This window comes from Pieris brassicae, chromosome 14 (genome assembly GCF_905147105.1).
Source record: "Pieris brassicae chromosome 14, ilPieBrab1.1, whole genome shotgun sequence".
NCBI lineage: Eukaryota > Metazoa > Arthropoda > Insecta > Lepidoptera > Pieridae > Pieris > Pieris brassicae.
In genome coordinates this window covers 1011234-1033377 of record NC_059678.1, presented here as the reverse complement: position 1 = coordinate 1033377, position 22144 = coordinate 1011234, and the positions used below count along the sequence as shown (strand labels likewise).

General features: G+C 35.3%; 1 protein-coding gene across 3 annotated transcripts in view; it reads right to left on the bottom strand.

Moving 5' to 3' along the window:
• Positions 1–42: 42 nt before the first annotated feature.
• LOC123718051 (protein neuralized) overlaps positions 43–22144 on the bottom strand; it is a 32068-nt gene continuing 9966 nt past the window's right edge. Inside the window, exons 1-4 of one of the 3 annotated variants that reach the window (XM_045674415.1) lie at positions 18574–18916; positions 4282–4454; positions 2310–3410; positions 43–2143 (exon numbers count right to left, since the gene is read on the bottom strand). In XM_045674415.1, coding sequence (XP_045530371.1) covers positions 1724–2143; positions 2310–3410; positions 4282–4454; positions 18574–18793 — 1914 coding nt within the window. In that variant the 5' untranslated portion in view covers positions 18794–18916 and the 3' untranslated portion in view covers positions 43–1723. Of the gene's footprint in view, positions 2144–2309; positions 3411–4281; positions 4455–18573; positions 18917–22144 lie in introns of those variants that run through there. The other 2 variants (XM_045674416.1, XM_045674417.1) reach the window with 2 other exon arrangements.

Below are 22144 nucleotides of genomic sequence, written 5' to 3'. Positions count from 1 at the left end.
CCTCATATATTTAATTTAAAAGGTTTGTATAAAAACAATAAATAATTTTGATAACCATTTTATTTGTAAACTTAATCTAAATGCCAACATTGAAATCAAATGAAAATTTTGAAAGAAAAAAAAAATAAATTACTAACGACTAGATGACAACGCTATACAGTGACCATTAAAAAATAAAACTTATCACAAACTTGGTACCTTTATGGTCTTAACATATATTTGAGGCTTATTTAAGTAAGTAAGACCTAGTACCTGCCTACAATTAATTGCAATAAAAATTATGTCTTAAGCCCAGGATATTCCATCTAGGTTTTACAATAACTGTCCGTTACACAAAAATACACATATGAAAGATAATATTACACAATCTGTGTATCCGATATAAAATTAAATATATATTCTTGAGTGTGTTAAAATGTTATTATAAATTTCTAAATACACATTAAAATTAATTAGCTTTAATCAACAGTAAATATCCTGCACTTAATATCTCATAAATTAATATTTAAAATGTCACATTAACAAAAATAATTTGGTTTAAAATCATTACTGGTCACATTGTTTTGGTAAAGTACACATTGAACACAGACATTTTGAGTTGAATGTCAAAATGGCCGTACCCAATGACTAATATAATCTTACACTATCAATAAATAATAAAGTCAAATCCGAGTTCAGTTAACATACTGGCTGTATTAATAGGAATGATTATAGAAGGAAACAAAGAATTGAAAAGTGCGAATTTCAAAACGCTGTCCAAAAATGTAGGAAAAGTACTAATTCATAAACATTAAATATGAATAATTGTACTGTTTAAACATTCTCTCTCCTTTCATCATAGGGTAAATACAGTTTGACAGAAAGAGACCAATATAGTGCTTCAGTTCAAAGAGTGCAATTAGACTTATTTAGTTTAGACACTAACGGACTGTTTTGTTGATACATTTTTTTTTTAATTATAATGATTTTTTTAAATTATGTTGTAGTGGATACTGCTAAACACAATAAGCATTAAATGATATGTGTGCACAAATATGCCTAAAAACTTGAGCAAAGAGGAATGGTTAATATCAATTCCTGATTTATCAATGGACTGAAATTCCTGTAACACGAATGTTTATTTTCTAAACAATTCGACAATATTTAGATTATCCGAAAATTTTTAGAAGTATCTCTTCACTGCACGGATATTTTAAATCATATAGTGATATACGAAAAATCATTTAAAAACAAACATCAATCAGTGATTTTTACGAGAGGAACTCCTAGAAATTCAGTCAAGTTTAGGCGCGAACTGTCAAAATCGAATGTGACAGATGACAATTCCCGCTTAAAATTGTCTCTGTATAGCTTTATTGTATAGTAGAAAATCGTATAATAAATGCAATATCACGAATGAGGACGTCGATGTTACAGCCTATATGCCCTACGTTTAGTACATCCTAGGAACACTATTTGCCTAGCATAGCTAACTCTCATAGAAGTTTTAAACCTCGTATACCTTAAAACCTAGTGCAATTAAACATTTCACTGAATTGTTATTTCGTTATCAAATTGTGCTTTATTGTGTCAAGCTGTCATAGATTAAATATTATAGTAATACTCCATTTATGTGTCCTAAATCTCAATTACTCAAATATATTACATTCTGTCATGGTTTATATACAAAACCTCGTTTTTGGCATTCGAGATTGACAGTGACAACTGTCAAATGACCATAGACTCACGATTTGTAAGTGCGTATGACATCTTTGATCTGTGCTCTACAGAGAGGGCACTGACCACCCCCCTTGCCCCTCCATTGTTGCACCGCACATCTATAGCACATACACATATGTCCACACATATATAGAACACTATCGATTGGGTTCTCGTAGCAGATTGTGCACTCTGTGCCTGTGAGGCCTTCTCCGATGACTGAGTATATTGGTTGGTGGGAAGTGGACGGTCTGCTGGTTGATGGACCATTTTGATATCGGTCCAATCTTATTTCTGAGTGGCCGTTTGGTAGGCGGACTTGTTCGTTAGAGTTGTTTTGGCTTGTGGAGCAGACTTCTCTCGGACGTTGGTAAGATGAGCATGTTTGGGATTGAGATGCTATCGGCAGACTTGTGACGCACACTTGGGAAGATGACTGGATTGGCTGTAAAGAAAATTATCTTATAAGACATACAGTATGTAACAGTTTATTAAGAGTTCACATCTCTCTATCCATCACAGAACATCTACGATTAATAAATGTTGGGAGACACTGAGGTCACCCATCAGGAAGTCAATTCGTTAAATAATAAGGTAATTGCGAAACTCACCTCAATGTAATGAGCACTGGCCAAGGTCAAGCCCTGCTGATGGTTGACAGCATTCTGAGCTCCATTTTGAGGTGGAAGACTGACGACCAGCACAGTCCCGCCGTTGCTACCCGCAATTGGGGCTGCAGAACGCGTCAGGACTCGCAACTGCTGCGGCGGCGTCTGCGCTTGCATCACTTGTGACGTCAGCATCCTGACTTTCTGAGTCGCGCCATATATATCCACAAACGCCCACAACTTCAATGTATGATCCACGTGCATCACTGTTACAGGCGCCGATCCATTAACGCCAATCCGAACCTCTCCATCAAAGGTGAGAGTGACGGCCAGCTCGTCTCCCCTTCTCAGATCGTTTGCCGCATCCCTTCTAACAACCCAGTACTCCGGCCGATCCAAAAGCTGTTCAGCATCGTCCGGCAAGTCGCAGGTCCTGAGGGTAGCTGGATCGCAAGACGTCAGGCCAATAGCTAAACTTCCAGAATACTCCGCATCTGTAGATAGAATTTGCACGATGATCGTTTGGCCGGGCCGCATCGGGCGAGCTGTGAAGACGTAGCCCTGGCAGAACTCGGACGGTACACGGGCAGCGATTCCCCTCTCGTTGACGAACTGGACATTCCTGCCCATCATTCTATGGAGGTTCAGGGGCACTAGGGGGTTCTTGTATCTTGGTATCGGCAATGGTTCCTCCACTGACAACGATCGCATACTACCGATCAGCCTGTCTTCGACAACGGGGGAGACGTGGGTGGCTTGGGGCATCCTTGGATCAACGAATTGTACGGCTGTGCAGTTACCGTAAACATCTACCAGAGCCCATAGAGGACTTCGGGTGTCCACGTTGGAGAAGAAGCAGCCTTTGTCTTCGCCGTTGATGCCGAAGTGGACGTCGCCATTTGACGTGACATAGTAATGTAATAGATTGTCTTTATCGTAGAACCTCTCCCCTAAAGCCTTTGCCCAACTGCCTGGTTTGTTGGTGAGGTCCGGACAAGCATATTTTGGTATCGGATGAGGCAAAGTTTCTGGATTGTGGGACGTGAAGCCAAATCTGATGACGCCACTCCAACTGTCCGATACTTCGATGAATCGAATGCAAATCTGGAAAAAAAATATTTTAATTAAGTACAAGTTTTTTTTATACGAGCAGTGTTGGCCTAGTGGCTTAAGCGTGCGAAATCCCTGAGGTCGTAGGTTCGATCCCCGGCTGTGCACCAATGGACTGTCTGTACATGTGCGCATTTAACATTCGTTCGAATGGTGACGGAAATCTTCTTGCCTTAGACCCAAAAAATCGACAGCGTGTCGATCAGGCACAGAAGGCTGATCACCTACTTGCCTATTCAATTGACAAATGATCATGAAACAGATACAGTAGCCTGAGGCCGAGACCTAAAAACGTTGTAGCGCCACTGATAATTTTTTTTATATTTAGACCTTTTTATTAGCTAGCTGATATGGAACATTTTGCTATACCATAAAGACTGTTCGCTATCCCGAAATAAAAACCTAAGTACAAAAATCCCCCCTATAAGGCTATTTCCGGCCCCATCTAACGCGGAGATTTCTCGAGTCATATGTCGGTAGTACAAAATTTATAATTTCCATTATTTTGCGTACCTTTGCACCTGTTTAAGTCAAGTCTAAGTCATATAGGTAACACAATGTACACTTATGAACGTCAAAACAGAAATGTATATCAAATGCTTCTAATTTGACATTAACTGCCAGTTCACAAATCAAGGGCGTAGAACGGAAGAGAAGAACTGGTTATAAACTCTCCGCCACTCTTTTTAATCGCCAAGTTTTTGTTCAACACAACGTTTGTAAGGAGCTGCGACCATTACACCATGTTCCACATGACATCTTGTTTGTTGTTTTTAAGACACTCCTTCAACGCGAGCATCACTGTACTAAATAAAAACTAAATTATCCAATTCTTCTTCTTTTATAATTCTTTATCAAGAATTACCTTTTCGTTAACTCGCACAGGTCTGGCACTGAACGCGACGCCCTTGCAGAAGGACTCAACACGCCGAGCAATACTTCCATCTCTGGAGATGCGAATGTTCTCACCATGAACAGAATTGAAGGTTAGTGGTGGCAGATTGTTCGGCGTCCCACCAGTGCACGTAGTCCGAGGCGCTGTAACAAAAGAAGATGAGTTAGGGAGTTCAGTTATTCATACATGTGCTATTATTTATGTATTAAGAATATCCATAGCGCTTAACCTGCATCATGAGCACACCCCACAAACACACCCTCTGGACATAATCTCACGTCATCACACAACACAGCCAGAAGGTATTACTTAGTTAAACAATTTTCATTATTTTTTTTCTTCCTTTCGTAAATATTCGAATCTGTTGTATTTGTATATTATGTTTCCATCTTTGGCTATATCTTTAGTATGACTATTTATGTATATATATAAGTTGTGATAAATAAATTAGTATTTGATCTATTTATTTTTTCATGGTTTTTGTTTTGTTATATAATTTTTTCTAGTGCGCAATTCATCAGTCATCGAGCGAGTTGATTATTTTTAAAGTACAAGATGTCAAATTAAGGGACATACGTAATATTTTATCCAAAATATTACAAAATATTACTACAAACGACTTTAGAGTTTTTTTCAAACACGAGAATATTATAGAGATTTCACTATTAAAATCCTTGAGTAATATATGCTATATTTACTACTAATTATAAATAAATTGTATGCCTAATTACGTGCTGGCATTAAAGAAACATCTCAAGGCAACCATAATGTCTTAAACCACAAAATATATTTGCGTATAAAACAAAAAACTCATGCGTTTAACGTCTGTAGTCTGTAGCCACTAGATTATATATGTGTACTTATGGCATTTGCAGCCAAATTATTATCGAGGCCCTCATTTACCCAAGTGTCATAGATAAAAGCTCCCCCCAAGTTAAACTCAAGATGTCTGCCACCTGCGCGGCAGATGCGCTGTCAGCTTGCATCGCCGCCATTTTCTAGCACTTATGATTTTAATAAGACATTATTAGTATCATATATAGAACGCATATTAGAAATTAATGAAAAAATGTATATCGCCGTTAATTTGAATTTTTAATATACTGTTTCATAATTCGTAATTAACGTAAACTTTATATAGAATAACTTTCCTTATGGCTTCGTCTGTCATATTGACAGACAAAGACTAAATAATAGTTTTTTTTTTAATTTTTCCAAATTTCCTCTATCCAGAAATATTTAGCAAAATACTAATTAAATAGACAATAGCGACGCGGCCTGCTATTTTTCTAACAATTAGAATTACTAATTGTTAGAAAAATAGACGCAAACGCTTTGATCAAACCGCGCCTATAAGACACCACAGACAATTAGAACATTTATAGAGCATATGTCAGAAAGCGCGCGTTACAAGATGGCGTCATCAATACAAGACTTTCATTATAAATTACACTTCCTGGACATTTGTTCTCAGTAAATAGGGGAGGAAGTGACACGTGCGACGACAATACCCAACTGTGGGGTAAAAATCATAAGTACTTCCCGCTTATGCAAATGTTGCCACTTAATTAATTGCTAGTACTAATTAGTTAATGTAGTACCTGCTTGAACTTTTGATTCGCGAAAGATTAAAATATATATAATGTTAAAAAAATATTGCGTAAAGTCCTACCTTTTAACTGAATAGATTTCTCTCATAGGATTTTATGAAAAAATACACTAAGGGGAAATCTCACCTGGTGAGAGGGTGGGCTCACTTCCGACGGAAGTAGATCCGTAGATTTTGAATTTCGACCCCAAAATTGGATGTAATTCGATATTTAAAGTACGTTAATGTAACAAAAGTACTTGTATAAAGATACCACAGAGATTCTATGCACAGATGCACGTCGCAGACAAATACGAGTTCTATTATTTACCATTTTTGAATTTGGAATCATGTAAAACTTTTGAATTAGGCTATCAATATAAACGGACATCTGAATTTTTCTGTACTACTTAATAGCACGAAGCGGTTAGGCACTAACGACCCTTTGTAATAAACGTGATTAATCACAATAGAAAATACAACCCTCGCCCTAAACGCTTCAAATTAATTTCAGTGTTGCTAATATTAACAATTAATTTGGCCACGTGCCTACACCTAATATAGATATTGCAACACTGGTATCTATTAGTGTTGCTATTTATAAAACGTTTAATGACCCTTGACTTATGAAACTAAACGTTTATAGCCTATGGTACTTATTTCTTTACTTGAATACAGGTTTTGCCGTGACTCCTCCATCTCTTTGTGACCATCCTAATTTCAAATCTGACTATCCTTCAAATCCCAATCAGAGAGAGAGAGAGAGAGAGAGAGATCAGCTATAGATACAAAAAGAACAAGTATGGATAAAGGATCGTGAACAGTTCCTCGTAACCACTGACTAGCCCTAACACCGAGAAGTTGTATATATGCTTAACTGAAAACACTTCGTTACCGCGTTTTAATTTGTGACGTCATCGCAATAGCCGTAAATTCTTGTTACATAGAAAATATGAAAATAAACCACAGAATTACAAAACAAACAGTGTTAAATGTCGCGTTTTGCGTCACTGTCTTCCTGGTGCAGGCTATATTTACTATTTGACGTCACGAGTGCACTAGATCTGATAATAGATGCATCTGTCGATAGCGGAGCTATTCTCGCTAGAACTTTTGCATGAGCATATTTGGAACAAAAAGCATTTGATTATTTACTTATAAATCGAGCAGTGATGGCTTCAGCGTGCGACTCTCATCCCTGGTGTCGTAGGTTCGATCCCCAGCCTTACACCAATGGACTTTCTTTCTATGTGCGCATTTAACATTCGCTCGTACGGTGTAGAAAAATTTCGCGAGGAAACCAATCAATCATATGATGAACTTGACATATCATGAAACAGGTACAGAAATCTGAGGTGCAGGCCTAAAAAAGTTGTAGCTCCATTGTTTAATTAATTAATCAATAATTTGCTTATAATAATTTTACTCAAACTTATTTACACATATAAACAGTATATACGAATATTACATATAACTAAATTTACATCCAAATCAGGGTTTAGAATAGACCTATTTTTATAAAACCACTCGAGCACGGGCATATTTGGAACAAGATGCATAGATTTTTAAATATAAACGCGAGTTACGTAATATTGCAGTCCATGAGATAATAATTCTATAAATATTTCTATACGGAAGTTTATAAAAAGTCCTAACACTCCACTGAACACCCTTCAATAACAATTCCTGTCAGGATGCGCACGCGCCGAGCCGTGACTCCTATTATTCGTGACGCAATCTTAGGCCATACCTATATTGTAATGCTCTTAGTCCCACATGGGTACACATAATACTGAAGATTTTCTTAGCCATAATTTTGGGTCTAAATTAGCCCTGACATACGACAGATCATTGGGTAACTTTTTTAAAGGATATCGGGGTAAACGCGCCCATAAAAGGCAGTCATTGTAGCCCATGGACACCTATTATATAAAATATATATTAAATATAACGGACAATTGACAACAGAAAAGTTCAAAAAGTTTTTTAATTTTTCCACAGAACATTGCTAAATATAACAATTGACAATTGTCCAACTTCAATATCCATTTGCGTGACGAATTGTCTATGAACATTCGCTTAGGGGCCGACCCCTAACATAGGAGGGGTGACTGAATACCCATGCATAGATCTCCAAATATAAAACAATTGTCTGCGACCAATGTAGCTCGTATTTGTCTTTGGAAACCGCTAAAACAACTAAGCCATAAACAAAAATCAATCGTTTCGACATGTGAAACAAACGTATGCGCGTGCGCGTTATATGAAACGCTACAGTATTTCGCGGAGCAAAAATGAAGTAAACGCCAAAAGCTTTTTATCCAACTCATAATATATACAATAGCTAATAAATTACGTGTAAACAGCTCTTAGTGACACTAGTATTCTGTTATGATAATTTGTCAGTCTCTATCTAGCCTTGATTGAAAAAAAGGCAAGAGAAGGAAAGGCGAAATTAGGCAAGAGTGTAGATAGAGAGAGTAGATGTGACTATTTTTTTGTATCAAGGAATTTATATTGTATTTTAAATTAGAGTCAACCATTAAAATTACAGCATCGATACATATGTATTGTTTTTAATTCATACTATAAAAAAACGATTTTGATTAATCCAAGCTTTTAAATTGAAATCTAACTACGCTTTCGCTTTAAACGTTCGTATAGCAAAGCTTTTAATTCTATTTTATAAGCTTCGAAAATATCTTCGTACATTGAACCACGGTTAATATCAACAAAGTTATCTTAGCATCTGTTTAACTAATATATTTTTATTATTAAAAACATATTCAAAACTTAAGACACTAAATTCAATATTTAACGAAGATATTCATTGTAAACTAAACGTACAACAAGACTTTTTTTACATAACCGCCACCGACCACTCAATACTAGAAGGCTCGCGAATGCGTTGCCGGCCTTTCAATTGGTATGCTCTTACCTTGAAGAACCCTAAGTGGAATTGGTTCGGAAATACTTAATTGGACACCTGGAACCAGGTGTGGTACGCAGGAAAAACTTAAAAAACCCTCAGTTATGGAAGAGACGTCGAGGTGATACGGGTGGAACTGATGATGTCCAGTAAATAAATAGTCTATATATAGTTAGAGATAATTTACGTACGTAAAGTCGAGCGCGAAATTAGCGCCATCTGTGGCCCCGAGGGCAAGTCTCCCTTGGTATAGCTATTTAATTATGAAGGTCAGCACTGCTACTAGTTTCACAGAGCAGAATACAAAATGATACAGATACAGAAATCTGAGGCGAAATAACAATGAAAATAATGCCTACACTAAAACCCTTTAACTTGACATTTTATGGCAACACTAACGGTCATAGACCCGAGATCGGAAACCGTGACCGACAAACCATAAATAATAGAACGAGGAATTAGTTTTTACATTCAATTACATATTAGATTCGCTTTAAAATGGACCGTGACTGATGTCTTCTATGCTTTATTAAAATTCATTTTTCTTTGCTAAATCTTGTATGTATATTATACATATAATATAACAGGGCTCATGCAAGAGGCTCATCAGATATTAAGTGTAAGTAGGTTCGCAACTACATTACCAACCTTTTAAGAATTCGTACGCACTTTTCTCGAAGGGCCCTATCGAATTGTTTGTGTGGCCTTGTCCCTAACAAGCGATTTCCTCCAGGCAACCCTAATACGGTACAATAATAAAAGAAAACACCTACAGAAGGTAAACTACAAGTGCATAATTAATTAACAAAAACATGCAACTATAAACTAAAATTAAATCCAAAGAAAATATATAAATAATGTGTATAAACAGATTATTGTTGAAGTGGTAACAAATATCTTTTCCTTTGTATAGCTAATTGGGGAAAGTTAAAGCGTGATATTAAAACTTTCCAAAACTTTATCTACACTAATAAAGAGGCAACATTTAGTTATTTGCCTCCAAAACATACTCCTCCATTATCCATAGGTTATAGAATGTTTCCAATCAGTTAGTATACGCATAATGTAATCAAAGACAAAATTACCAACAAAAGTCCCTATATCGCATACGCTGTGGAAACTATTGACAATAGGCCAAAGTGATGTACCACAGATTTATAGAACACATCAATATCTACACAAAAATCCTTGACATAATAAGTTTAACATATATAACACACACAATATCCAGTCAATAATTATCCTGAAACAAAGCATTGTGCGTCACCATACTCCCAAAAGGTTTCAGTATATTTTACACAAAGCTGATGAATCATATTTCCTTATACGGAGACTTATCAAGACTGTGATTTGACTGTCCCGACTTCGGACGAAATAATTTAAATGATTTTGGAAATCGTGTAAGATCCTAATCGTAATTAATACAAATCTTTCCTTATAATATTAGCACCGTAATCCCCCTAATTGTTTAAAAAACTAGGAACAGATATATGTATTAATAAAGCTATGTATTTAGTTTATTTTTATAACAACACAATTGAAACAGATGCAAAATTATGGACTTGACCAATCATTGTAAATTTAACACTACAGAAATAAAACTAGAGAAAATCTTATAGGCGGGAAATACCGCGTTATATGGGGTACGGAAAGCGCATTATACGAAAACGCGTTATAAGGATTGTCTTGCTAAAATACACGAGTCTACTATTGTAAATTCACTATCTGTCAAAGTTAAATCGTCTTTGTAAATCTGATAAAATGAACCATGATCTCAAAGGAGGTTCTATACGTGTGCATGAAGTGTTGCCAGTGATAAAACAATCGAAGCGTGACGATCTAAAAAACCACCGCGCGTGATATTGTTGCACGCTCGCGTGAGTGCACGAACGAGACGGTGCATTCGCATCTTAGGATAGAGGGAGATAGAAATATTTACGGTAATACGTCAGATTTATTGCGTTACCTTTTCGTAATATTCGAATTTTAAATAACGATTTCTTTTGCGCCGTACTCAGGGTCGTTCATTAAAAGTTAACTGTCACTTAAGTACTTACATTGATTATAATATGAGGCAAGTCGATCAGTCTTGTTCCGTGAATTGAAAGAAATGCGCTGGTCTAATCAATTATGTTAACCTAACCAATCTTTGGCTTCAGCGACTCTCAGCTCAGGAGTCGTAGGTTCGATGCCGGGCAGTGCAGCAATGGACTTTCTATGTGCGCATTTAACATTCGCTCGAACGTTGAAGAACATCGTGATGAAACCGGCCACAGACCCAAAAAGTCGACGCTCATCACTTACTTACAAATGATCATGAAACAGATACAAAAATCTGAGGCCCAGACATAAAAAAGATCGTTGCGATTTATTTTAACCAATTTTAGTAATATACATGACTACAGAGACCTTATGATTTACTGAAAATAATTTTTACTTTTTAGGTTACATGTACACAGTGGTACTTCTAAGTTACTAATTAAGAACTTCATTATTCTTTCACCCCCAAGATGTCATAAAAATAAACTACAATAGACAACATAGTCCCTTTATCCCCGTGGGCCCACATCTGTTAGCGACAGTTGTTACGGAATTAGTATGGCAACACCCCCGCACTCAAAATGGCGGCCCAATTCGGCGGGAGACAACCCTCTTTTGAGATTATATTGCAACGCGGGGAGATTCTATTAAAAGCAAGTCAAAACATCTTTACAATACTTTTAAATAGAAAAATATTATTGCGTCTGTTTATGTTTATTTATTTAAAAGTTTAAGTTTAAGATTTCACATCTGAACAGAGAAAATAGTGATTTAGCTTTTTTACAGGTCCATAGGCGGATTACAGATAAATTATGCCAGAAAGGTAATGAGAAAACCACAGACACGGGATGCAGAACTGGACACAGCGGATATTGTGGTTTCCGATAAAAGAAATCCCGGCTTCATAAGTGTATGTTTTTAATTCAGTACAATCAGATAACCCAATATTTGTTTTATTAATGTACTAGGACATTAGCAAGTCGGCAGTGGTAAAAATATCCGACCTCCAATCGATTATTCGAAAGCTTATGTACACAAATCAAAACAATATTTACGATTCGAATACCACGAAATTTTCTCATATAAATCCATAGACTTTTAATTATTCTATGGATTATGTGTAATCTATGGTTATCGTAACACCGTGGGAATGTGAAATGCGTAGGCGACATTTCAAAGTCATTATTTAAATTAACTTCTCCGTTTAAAATGCATTCAATGGCTATATAACAGCCTCTTGATGATGTGGTCTTCTTTTGTAATAATTGTCTGCCTTTTACGTTGGTCCAATTTCGAAAATTATGACCATAACGGAACTATATTTTATATATTAAAACTTCATACATTTCCGTTGCCTTTCAAATTTCATATTGAGACTCTTTAGTTTAAAGTATTGTTTATGGTTTTAAAATATTGAACAAGGCCACATTAAGCGTAGCTATAAAGGATCGTATCAATCATTTAGAACAGCCTACAACCGTTTATTACAAGTAAAAAATAGACAATTCATAGCATCAGTGTAAAAATAGCAAAATAAACGTCAAGTTAACGGTACAACATCCCGTTCTCACGCAATTGTCACTTTACGCGGGCTGCGCCATTTTGTTTTATTTTTTCGATTTTGTGTAGGCACAGATAATGGGAGCAAGGTTACTTTTTAATTGCGTGGGAATCAATGTTGCAATCATAGAATATACTTACATAACTTGGTACACATGAGAACTTTTTTTTTAACTTAAGTTAAATGCCTAAAAATGTAATAATATTTTTTTGATAATTCATTATGAATAATTTAGAGCATTCTCAAACAATTACGGGACCATTGCTATTAATAGCCAGCCATTTTGGAATATATTACCTACTTGTCAATGGTCTGCCTGTCAGACGTCAATTAATATTCACAACACAACCTGTTTCTTGATACTACAATTATGACACAAGTCAAGGCTTTGTCTTATCGTGGGAAGATTTCGCTTTCATCCTTTTTGTAAATAAACACAAAAAAATTACTAGGATGACAGAAAATTAAAGAAAACCTTTTACGATTAGGTATAGCCGTTGTTAGCTATGTCTTTAACAGTTAACTTATAAACGCGAGTTCGAGCAGTACAGACATGTTAATTGTTACTTAACAATTACAGTAGTGTTCCAGTAGCCAGAATATCTTTTATTACTCAGAGATTATGATCAACGTTAATTTTATTACTACAATTAAAAAACGATACTTTCTACAATTTAGGAACATTCAATTAGATCTTAACTCGATGATACAAGATCCAATATCAAGTACGCAATAACGAAACGCTTATCATCTCACTCGCACGTAGGTGGTCGTGACTATCTATCCTTGTCTAGTAATCCCACGGGCCGTGGGAACGCCACCTTTCAGTGAGCGATATATCGATTTGTCATTCGATACTATAATTCGGGAGGTAATGAACTTCTACGATGTTATGGACTTCTGGTACTTTGATCATGATTTGAACAGAGCTAATAAAAAGAGAACTTTATTTATTTATAAAATTATGATTCATATTTCTTTGTTATGACATTACTTTTTTCTTGAATAATAAAATAACCCCGATTATAGCAGTATGTTAATAAATTTGCTAGAATATCATATAAACACCCACTGATTTAATGATTACGTATTAAAAAACTTTCAAGTAAAGAAAGATCGCTTAAGAGAAGTATTGTACGATGCATGTATTGATTGTATTGGATGCATGTATGTCGAGTATCAGAATAACATTTTGAAAAACTAAGCAAGAGGTAAACTTGTCCACCAAGTACCAGGAATGTATAAGCGTTAGGAATGCTCCTTTCATTTTTCCCATACACGCGTTTCTGGCTATCAGTGAAAGCCGTTATTCTCACGCACTGACAATCTTTATACCAAATATCCTTGTCTTAACAAGTTGTCTTAATTGATATCAAAGATACCTTCTAAGTAACCTAACTAAACTCAATTAAATTATGTTTTTAATTTTTTTTTATTAACTACAAAATGTTGGTAAATAATTTATTTTATTAAAATCAAGTTAAAATACCAGGGAGACAGAAAAGGACAAGAACCTATGATCCAAAACACATCGACACAGGTGAAATAATCTATACGGCGGAAGTGACCATCTTGCAATTGTAATAGAGAATTAGCAATTCACATCTTGTAACAGGAATAATTGTTATACCATACAATATATTTTCGACCTTAACACCATTATAATAAAGATAAATTACAAGCAAATATAATTTTATGTCATAGACATTCCCACGAACAATTTCAAGGAAGTTCGAAATTTGAAAATTGTAAAGGGTTGCCATCTGGTAAACAGATGCGTTTCCATTGTATCTGTGTAAAATTATTTCAGGTAATAAAAACAATTGTTTACGGAAATTAGGACTGTGGGAATTTTTACACCATTTTTTTACTGACCTAGGCTGCATAGGCCATAATGGATTATGGAAAATTTGACTCGTAGAACGATATTATTTTTATATCGTACGTGGATAGTGCAGTCAAGCTAGTGTACTAAGTACCTCCTGAAAGAGAAAGTATCATATGGATCACGACGTATTGTCTATGACCATGCATAAGGAAAAGGCCATAATATATTGGTCGTACCTGTTATTACGCACAGATTATAATCTTAGACATCTTACAATTTAACGCAATAGGTGAAAGGACGAGTTAGAGACATTGCAAACTATACATTGCGTGGAAATATATAAGTTTATTTATTTACACACCAGAAGACACAAATGTTAGTCTCAAGTTTCACTTTTGACAGTTTTGTTTCTTTGTAGACATACAGTCAACATATTATTCTAAAGCGACTCTTGAAAAATGACAAATTTTAGTTTTAATTACAACAGTGTTTTGTCTCTTTCTATCGGAGCATAATGGAGCGTCTTAAGTATTATTGTTTTTTTTAAATAATTAAGTATGTAAAAAAACATTACATATGCATTTAACATATATTATTTAAAGTAGTTATTAAAACATACTTATTAAAGTATACGCTCTACGCAATGTATATTAACAACTGTGTGTATTATGTTCGTAAATCGTAAGGTCAAGAGGTCGTGGGATGGGCTAAGCCTCGACTCGCTTACGTAAGTATTGAAATTGGTATCAAAGGTTTCGAGGAAGTGTCTTCAATACCAGGATAACATGAATGTACAGCAGCTCCAATACAATTTGTGCGCAAATTATTTCTTTAGCATTTAGCTAACAAAAACACTTCTATATAATTATTTCACGATTATGCAAACATTACGAAATTCGTTGACATTGTCAATTTAAATTGGCAACACTGAAGATTCGGCATGCGTTCGAAATTCGAATGGAAGCGGTCGCATTCCGCGTCGGTTCTCACGATCATTAGTTCCCGAACGTTTCAAATTCCGAATGCGTGATCTACAGATTTGCTGTCGTAAGAACTCTTTTTCAAAAATGAGGTTTAAGTGTTAAGGAAAATTAGCGAAAAATATCAATCGGAATTCGTTTCGAGCAAAATCAAATTAATGTTTACCTTATATATCTTTGTCAAATTAACAAAGCAATTCTAATAACGGTCAATTCCAGATACATCTGTTCTAACAATACTGAAACGAGATGCAAGATCTTATTTAAAAAAAGAGCCAGCAATATCAGCGATGTTGAAACATTCAGGACATCTGCAGGATTAGTTTTGACATTATAGTACATTGTACAATGCACCTTAAACCAAGGTAATAAAGACTAAACAAAGAATATTTATAGCAAGCTGCGTCTAAGTACCTGAAAGAGACGCAAGATATCCCTGTACCTAAATAAGAAAAGGACACAAAGAAACAGCTGACTGTACTTTTTCATAAACCTTTGAAAACCACACCTTGGCTATTTCACCTTTACGAATTTAATGCACGAAGGAAACATAAAAAAATAATGTTTTATATAGGGTCGTGTTGTCCCTTTCACGCTGGTAATGTTGAAACGAGACAGCTAGCGCGAAATAAATTTGTATTGAAATAATAATTCTTATTTATTTAAGAGGAAATTAGAACGTCGAACTTAAACTTAGTGAACACATCCGAAACGGCTTGACTGATATAAATAAATTTTTTTGTGTATATAGGTCTAAGAATAAGTCATATAGTATTTCTAAGTGATAAGGCTGAGAAAAAATATGGCGTAATCTCTTTCGAACTTATAGTACTCTAAACAGCTGTTTGATAACTGTACCTGAGATGCGCCTACGCCCGTCTAAGGGCTGGCACAACATCGGAAATAATTATAAACGATTTTTGTAATTTTAAGTATAAATAAAACCGTATGAGAAAAAAAGCATTTTTTAGTTGTTAAAAAAATTAAAAAAGAAAGATTTCTAAAAATACATAAAAACAAAGGCAAAAATATAAACATAGAACTTAGGAGAGATATATAGCTATATTTTTTACTAATCATTAAATGAACATACGTAAAAACATTTTAGTAACAATTGTTTCATGCTCATCCAGTATCAATATTCTTCAATCTATTGTACACATGACAGCCCTACCGTCAGCTGCTTCTTATTGTATCCTTCTTATTATCAAACAGCTGTTTAGTTTTTCTACGACCTTTTGAGGCCATTGAATTCCGTTAAAAAAACTATCCGATCGCTATATGTAGGGTAGTTGCAAAAATTAAATCTAAAATTTTGTATTTCTGTTTTTAAAACCTGACGTGATGTTAGACTACTTTTTTTTCATAGAAAACTGCCAAACCTAAGTGATACCTCCGCCCAAGGTCAATGCCAAAGTGCTGTCAAGTGCGTTGCCGGCCTTTTAATTCCGCAATAAAGCAATACTTCCGACAGTCTATTCCAAATACACACCAGATGATTACGCGCGACATCTGGCGTGTTCCGGTTTCCACCTAATTTCCGGTCCCCAACATCTGGTTTCATACGTGAACGCATTGTCCCTGCCAAATGTTCGTGTTCGAACAAAGGCAATGCAAAAACAATAGATTAGGGACGAATTGTTTGCAGGTTTTTTTTTTTGCAGAACAGAGGCAAATGGGCAGGAGGCTTATCTGATGATAAGTCCCATAGACACTCAAGATTCCAGAGGGCTCACAGTACCTTTTCAGAATTGGTACGCTCTCGAAGGTCCCTAAGTCGAATTGGTTCGGAAATACTTCAGCGAACAACTGGTTCCACATAGTGGTGAGCAGCGAAAAGCTAACATAGGAAAGCACGCATATATAGCACGAGGATATTTAGTGATACCCGCCATAGACACTCGATGCCAGTGACCTGGCTAGAGCATTGCCGGCATCAACTTTAACACAAATAAAATTTACAGCCACTCTGGTATCTTACAAATATAAAACAATTATAATTTTAGATAAAAAAGTGAGTTCCAACTGTTCCACAGACCACAAAATTCAACCTCCACGACAGCACACCATGTCAAGCGAATGTGTTCAAACAAAAGTATAAAGTATTTATAGCGTAAAAAATAAATTAATTCTAAAGAGTGTCGACAATTGCATTATGGCTAGGAAATCGCTTGAATAAGCCCAGTCTTAACCAACTTAACTACAAAAAACAAAACTAAAAAAACTTATTTACAAATTTGCTTAGCTACTTCGGCCATATTGCCAGGAGACAATCCAAGCTGGTGATGGCGTACCCGTTGTTCTAACTATCAAAACAATCCTCAACATTGATAATGCTCTAAGCTGTTAGTGGTGTAGAGGCAGCATCGGTATGGCAACAGCCACGACCTTCAGCTAAGAAGACTACAAAGAAAAGTAAATCTAGTATTCAATTGCTCTCATGCTAATCGAAATTATATACCTCGATATGTTGCTGAGCGCAAAACCCGACGGCCGCATCAATACAAGTATTTTTTTACTTATTATAGAAAAAACTTCACGGAAAAACAGGACACGAACAGTTTCTATGGAAACATAGCAAAATGTTATATATGTTGGTCCTACTAAAAAGGTTGGATAAGTAAAAGCATATTAACGCGAAACGACTGGCTAGTTTCCAATCCAATCCAACCACCATTGCAAGGTGTACGAAACAGCTGCTAAAGCAGATGTAGAGAACTATGATCTTAATTGCTATAAACTTAGTTATTACAATCTAGTATTGTTTTTGTTATGTTGTCTATTATCTGCACTAATAATCATTTATTTAAAAAAATCCCGTCTATCGTTCTATAATCACAAAAATACCTACTTCGTTTGAATAATTACACAAGCACACTCGACACGCCACCCCTTCGAGTAAAGTCAAAAAGAATTTAAACTATTGTCCACTAAAGTACCTTTATAAGGGCTAATTATACAATTTTATTTTTAAAAACCATAGACTCAAGTTAGTTAAGTTGTCACGTCGCCCTTGTGATAAATTTGAAACCTTTTAAACTCAAGAGTCGTTAAATTATTAATTTTATTAACTTAAAAACCAAATGATATTCAAATTAACGGAAAATTTAATTATTACAATACATTACGTATTTCTGTAAAATTCACAAAAATTTTATCGTGAACTGTAAGATTAGATAGACGTTTAACGGTTTTCACGCGTCCCTGTTTCCTGTTGTTCTGATAATATTAAAACCGAAACTCATTATTATAACCTCAACGCCTGTATTTTGTATTTATTTCAAATAGTGCATTTTGAATTATATATAATTTCTGAGGTTAAACATGTCAACATACAAGACTTACCAAGTCCGATTTTCTTCTTAATCTTCTTCAAAACTTTCATTTTCGATCCCTTTTTGTCTTTAACCGGGGTTGCTTCGGGCTCCAACGCCATCGGAGGCAAAACCAAAGTCTGCGGCGGCATCGCCCCGTGTCCCGAAGCCCTAGGGCAAGCGGGACAGTGGCAGGCGCCCCTGGCTTGCCGCACACTCATACAACTGCTTACACCCATCATTTATACGGCTTTTTATTATTAGAAACAAATTTTCATATCAAAACACTTTCACAGTCACGATATATTTTATTCACTGTCACGAAGTCACTTAAACGAAGAACGCGTGTGACGTCCGCACGCAACGAGCCCTACCGGCGGAGTGACGTGAACGGCGAACGCGACGCGCACCAAAGCAGCAACAACTGCGTTTCGACGCGGTTACAATTAAAAATCAACCTTATTGCATTGAATTTTAATACAAAATCAATTGAACGTATATGTTTTTTAAATGTCAGCAGCTGCGCACAACAGCCCCACAGCATCTGTCCCTTTTATTTCAATAATGAAAGAGCGAGAATTCTTAACATAGGGTGGATTTCAGGACCATTGTCTTCATGGGGAAAGGTGCGTAATTTTCGCGAAGCAAATAAAGTTTTTTTTTGTTTAATTTAATGCAAAAGGTGCAGGGCTTAAAGGTTAGCTATTTCTTTATTCTTTGTTTCATGTTAGATGATATCATCGAAGAAAGTTTATCTTAGTATTGTCTTTGGTTAACATAGCTTTTACACATTGAAAGAAAACAATTTTTTTACCGGATTAAAGCTATTTGTATACAGTGATTTCTCTAGAGCTGTGATACTTTTGACATTCAACACCTTTTGTCTTCAGTCACCGTGACCACGCACGCTGTGAAGCACGCGAAACGTCGGAAAAAATTAAATTTAAAATTATGTAAAAATAATTATATGTTTATAATAATACAAATAGCTAATACGGTAAAAAAATTTTTTTCTTTCAAAGTTTATCTTCTACGAATAGGGCTAGAAACATAACCCCAACATTTTATCCTGATCAGAAATCCCCATATTTAGAGAACTGTTGGCTTAAGCGCGGCTTTCAACCCTGCATAAGGCGTTCGAATCACGTGTCAGACACAGAAGCCTGATCACCTACTTGGCTATTAAAAAAAAACATATAGATATAAACATGCTATGTTCAAAATAAAGTGAGTACACTATACTTATCTATAAATGGATGAAAATATCTATATTTATAACTGATTAAAGAGAAAATAAAGTCAACAAAAGACATGAAAGTGACGTAATGGACAAAATTAGACAAATTGCATTGAAATAAAAAGGATTTGATGTATTAGTTTAAGTATGAAAGATTAGTGCTTCTATATAGGTTATATTATATAGTAATAAGAATTACAGCTACTTGAACATGACGTAACGGACCAATGCATGCATACGATACGATATTTTGATTTAATTTACTAAAAAAACTTAACAGTACATTTAACAATAATTATTTTATCAAATTAACGTCAAAATCAAAGTTTGTATAGAGATTTTTCGTTAGTCCATTACGTCACAAAGCAAAAAAATCTTAACTATGCCTATTTGACTTATAATCCGAGCTTCGACGTAAATCGTACAATACCCTTATGCCGGCGCTGAGTCATCAATTCATTTTAGCCATATTCTGGCTTAATACTGACCTACATTCGTGCTTTGTACTACGAAAATAATGACTGGATTCAAGGCTAGTTCATGAGGGGTCACGTATCAAAAACAACGAAACATTTTGAAATTTATTTTAGTTACCTTAAATAGAAATTAAATTTTAGTTATAATATATATAAGGGGTAGGCGGAGAGGATTTCCACTCACTACAGTACTGACATCAAAGATGCTTATAGTAAACTCTTGGAAAAAAATTGCCTGACAAAATCTGGCAATTTTTAATTGAATTTTTGATGAATTCTTTAAAACCGTTGTATTTTACTAAAGTAAGCAGTGTGACCTTGTGACTTCAGCGTGCGAAACTCATCCCCGAGGTCGTAGGTTCGATCCCGGATTTGCACCAATGGTTTGCGTATAGGCGCATTTAACATTCGCTCATAAGACATCGTGAGGAAGCCTTAGACACAAAAAGTCCATTTTTCATAGCACAGGGTGCAAACGGACAGGAGGCTCACCTGGTAAGTGATAACCACCGCCCCTGGACACTCTCAATACTTTGGTATACCCTTTGGGGTGCACTAGTGCGTTGTCGACCTTTTTAAAAATTAGTACGCTTTTTTCTTGAAGGACCCCTCAAAAGGCTCACCTACTCGCCTATTACATTGACAAATGATCTCGAAACAGACACAGTGCTCTGAGGCCCAGACCTAAGAAGGTTGTACCTGAAATCAACCTTAGTGATACTAGCAAAATTTTAATCAAAGCCTTTTTCATCTTGAGTGACTGAACACCGAGTTCTTCGGGACATATTTTTCTTTATTGAGAAATATTAACAGACAATAACTAAATTACGTACAAAATATAATCTTATTTTTACGCAAACAAACAAAAAAATAATAATTTTATAGTAAATAAAATCATTTTAATCCAGCCTAACTGTTATCCACAATAAAATTACTTGGGAAATACTTCGGATAATAAACTTATGATACACTATCGTTTTAACTGAAATAAAATTTTCACCGCAGTCATAAAGTACTCAACAAAAATCCTACGAAATCTAGTTTTTAATCCTCCCAAAAATATATATTCATCTATTAAATATTTTAGTAACAATAATTATTATTATATACTTTCGAACACAAATCTTCCAAGACTTATTTTAAGATAATTTTTACTATTATTATTACATTCTTTTTCGTTTAATACATCTGAAGCGCCAACTGTTGTGGTCTCCGACAGGATAACCAGCTGTGTGGAACACGTCTGCTCCACACCATAAAGCCAATTACAACCACAACACACACTTATGGAACACATTTTTTCTATTGATGATTATTATTTTGCGAATTTCTGTTTGTATAAGTGATAAATAGTGACTATTTATATACCTAATGAACTCAGCTTTCAGAGCTGTCCTTACATCACACATTTGGGGCGACCAGGCCGATATCAACAGTTAAATTGTTATACTAACTAACTGGTTTTTTTTTTTATTAAACACATGATATAAATTGACATAGATACGAAAAAAATATATAGAAAAATCGGTGCCGTCCCTATAACATGTGGACAAGACCAGCGAAATCAAGTAGATACAATATACAGTGTTAATACAAACAACCATAAAAATCTAAATACAAACTATAAAAGAATTAAACTATTTGAACTAAGAAAATATATTATCGGTACTGTGTCCTAATTCTACTCTTAGCTGAGGCCAGAGAACCATGAAAAATGTCAAAACTCTGTGCAATTTCATTATGGTAGCGACATAACCTATTAATTGGAGGGTTTCTGGCAACGTTTGTTCGACAATGTGGGATGTGAAAACATCTTCGATTGTGCAAATGAACTTGTATGGATAAACGTTCTAAGATTTATTGGCAATCCACAAATCCGT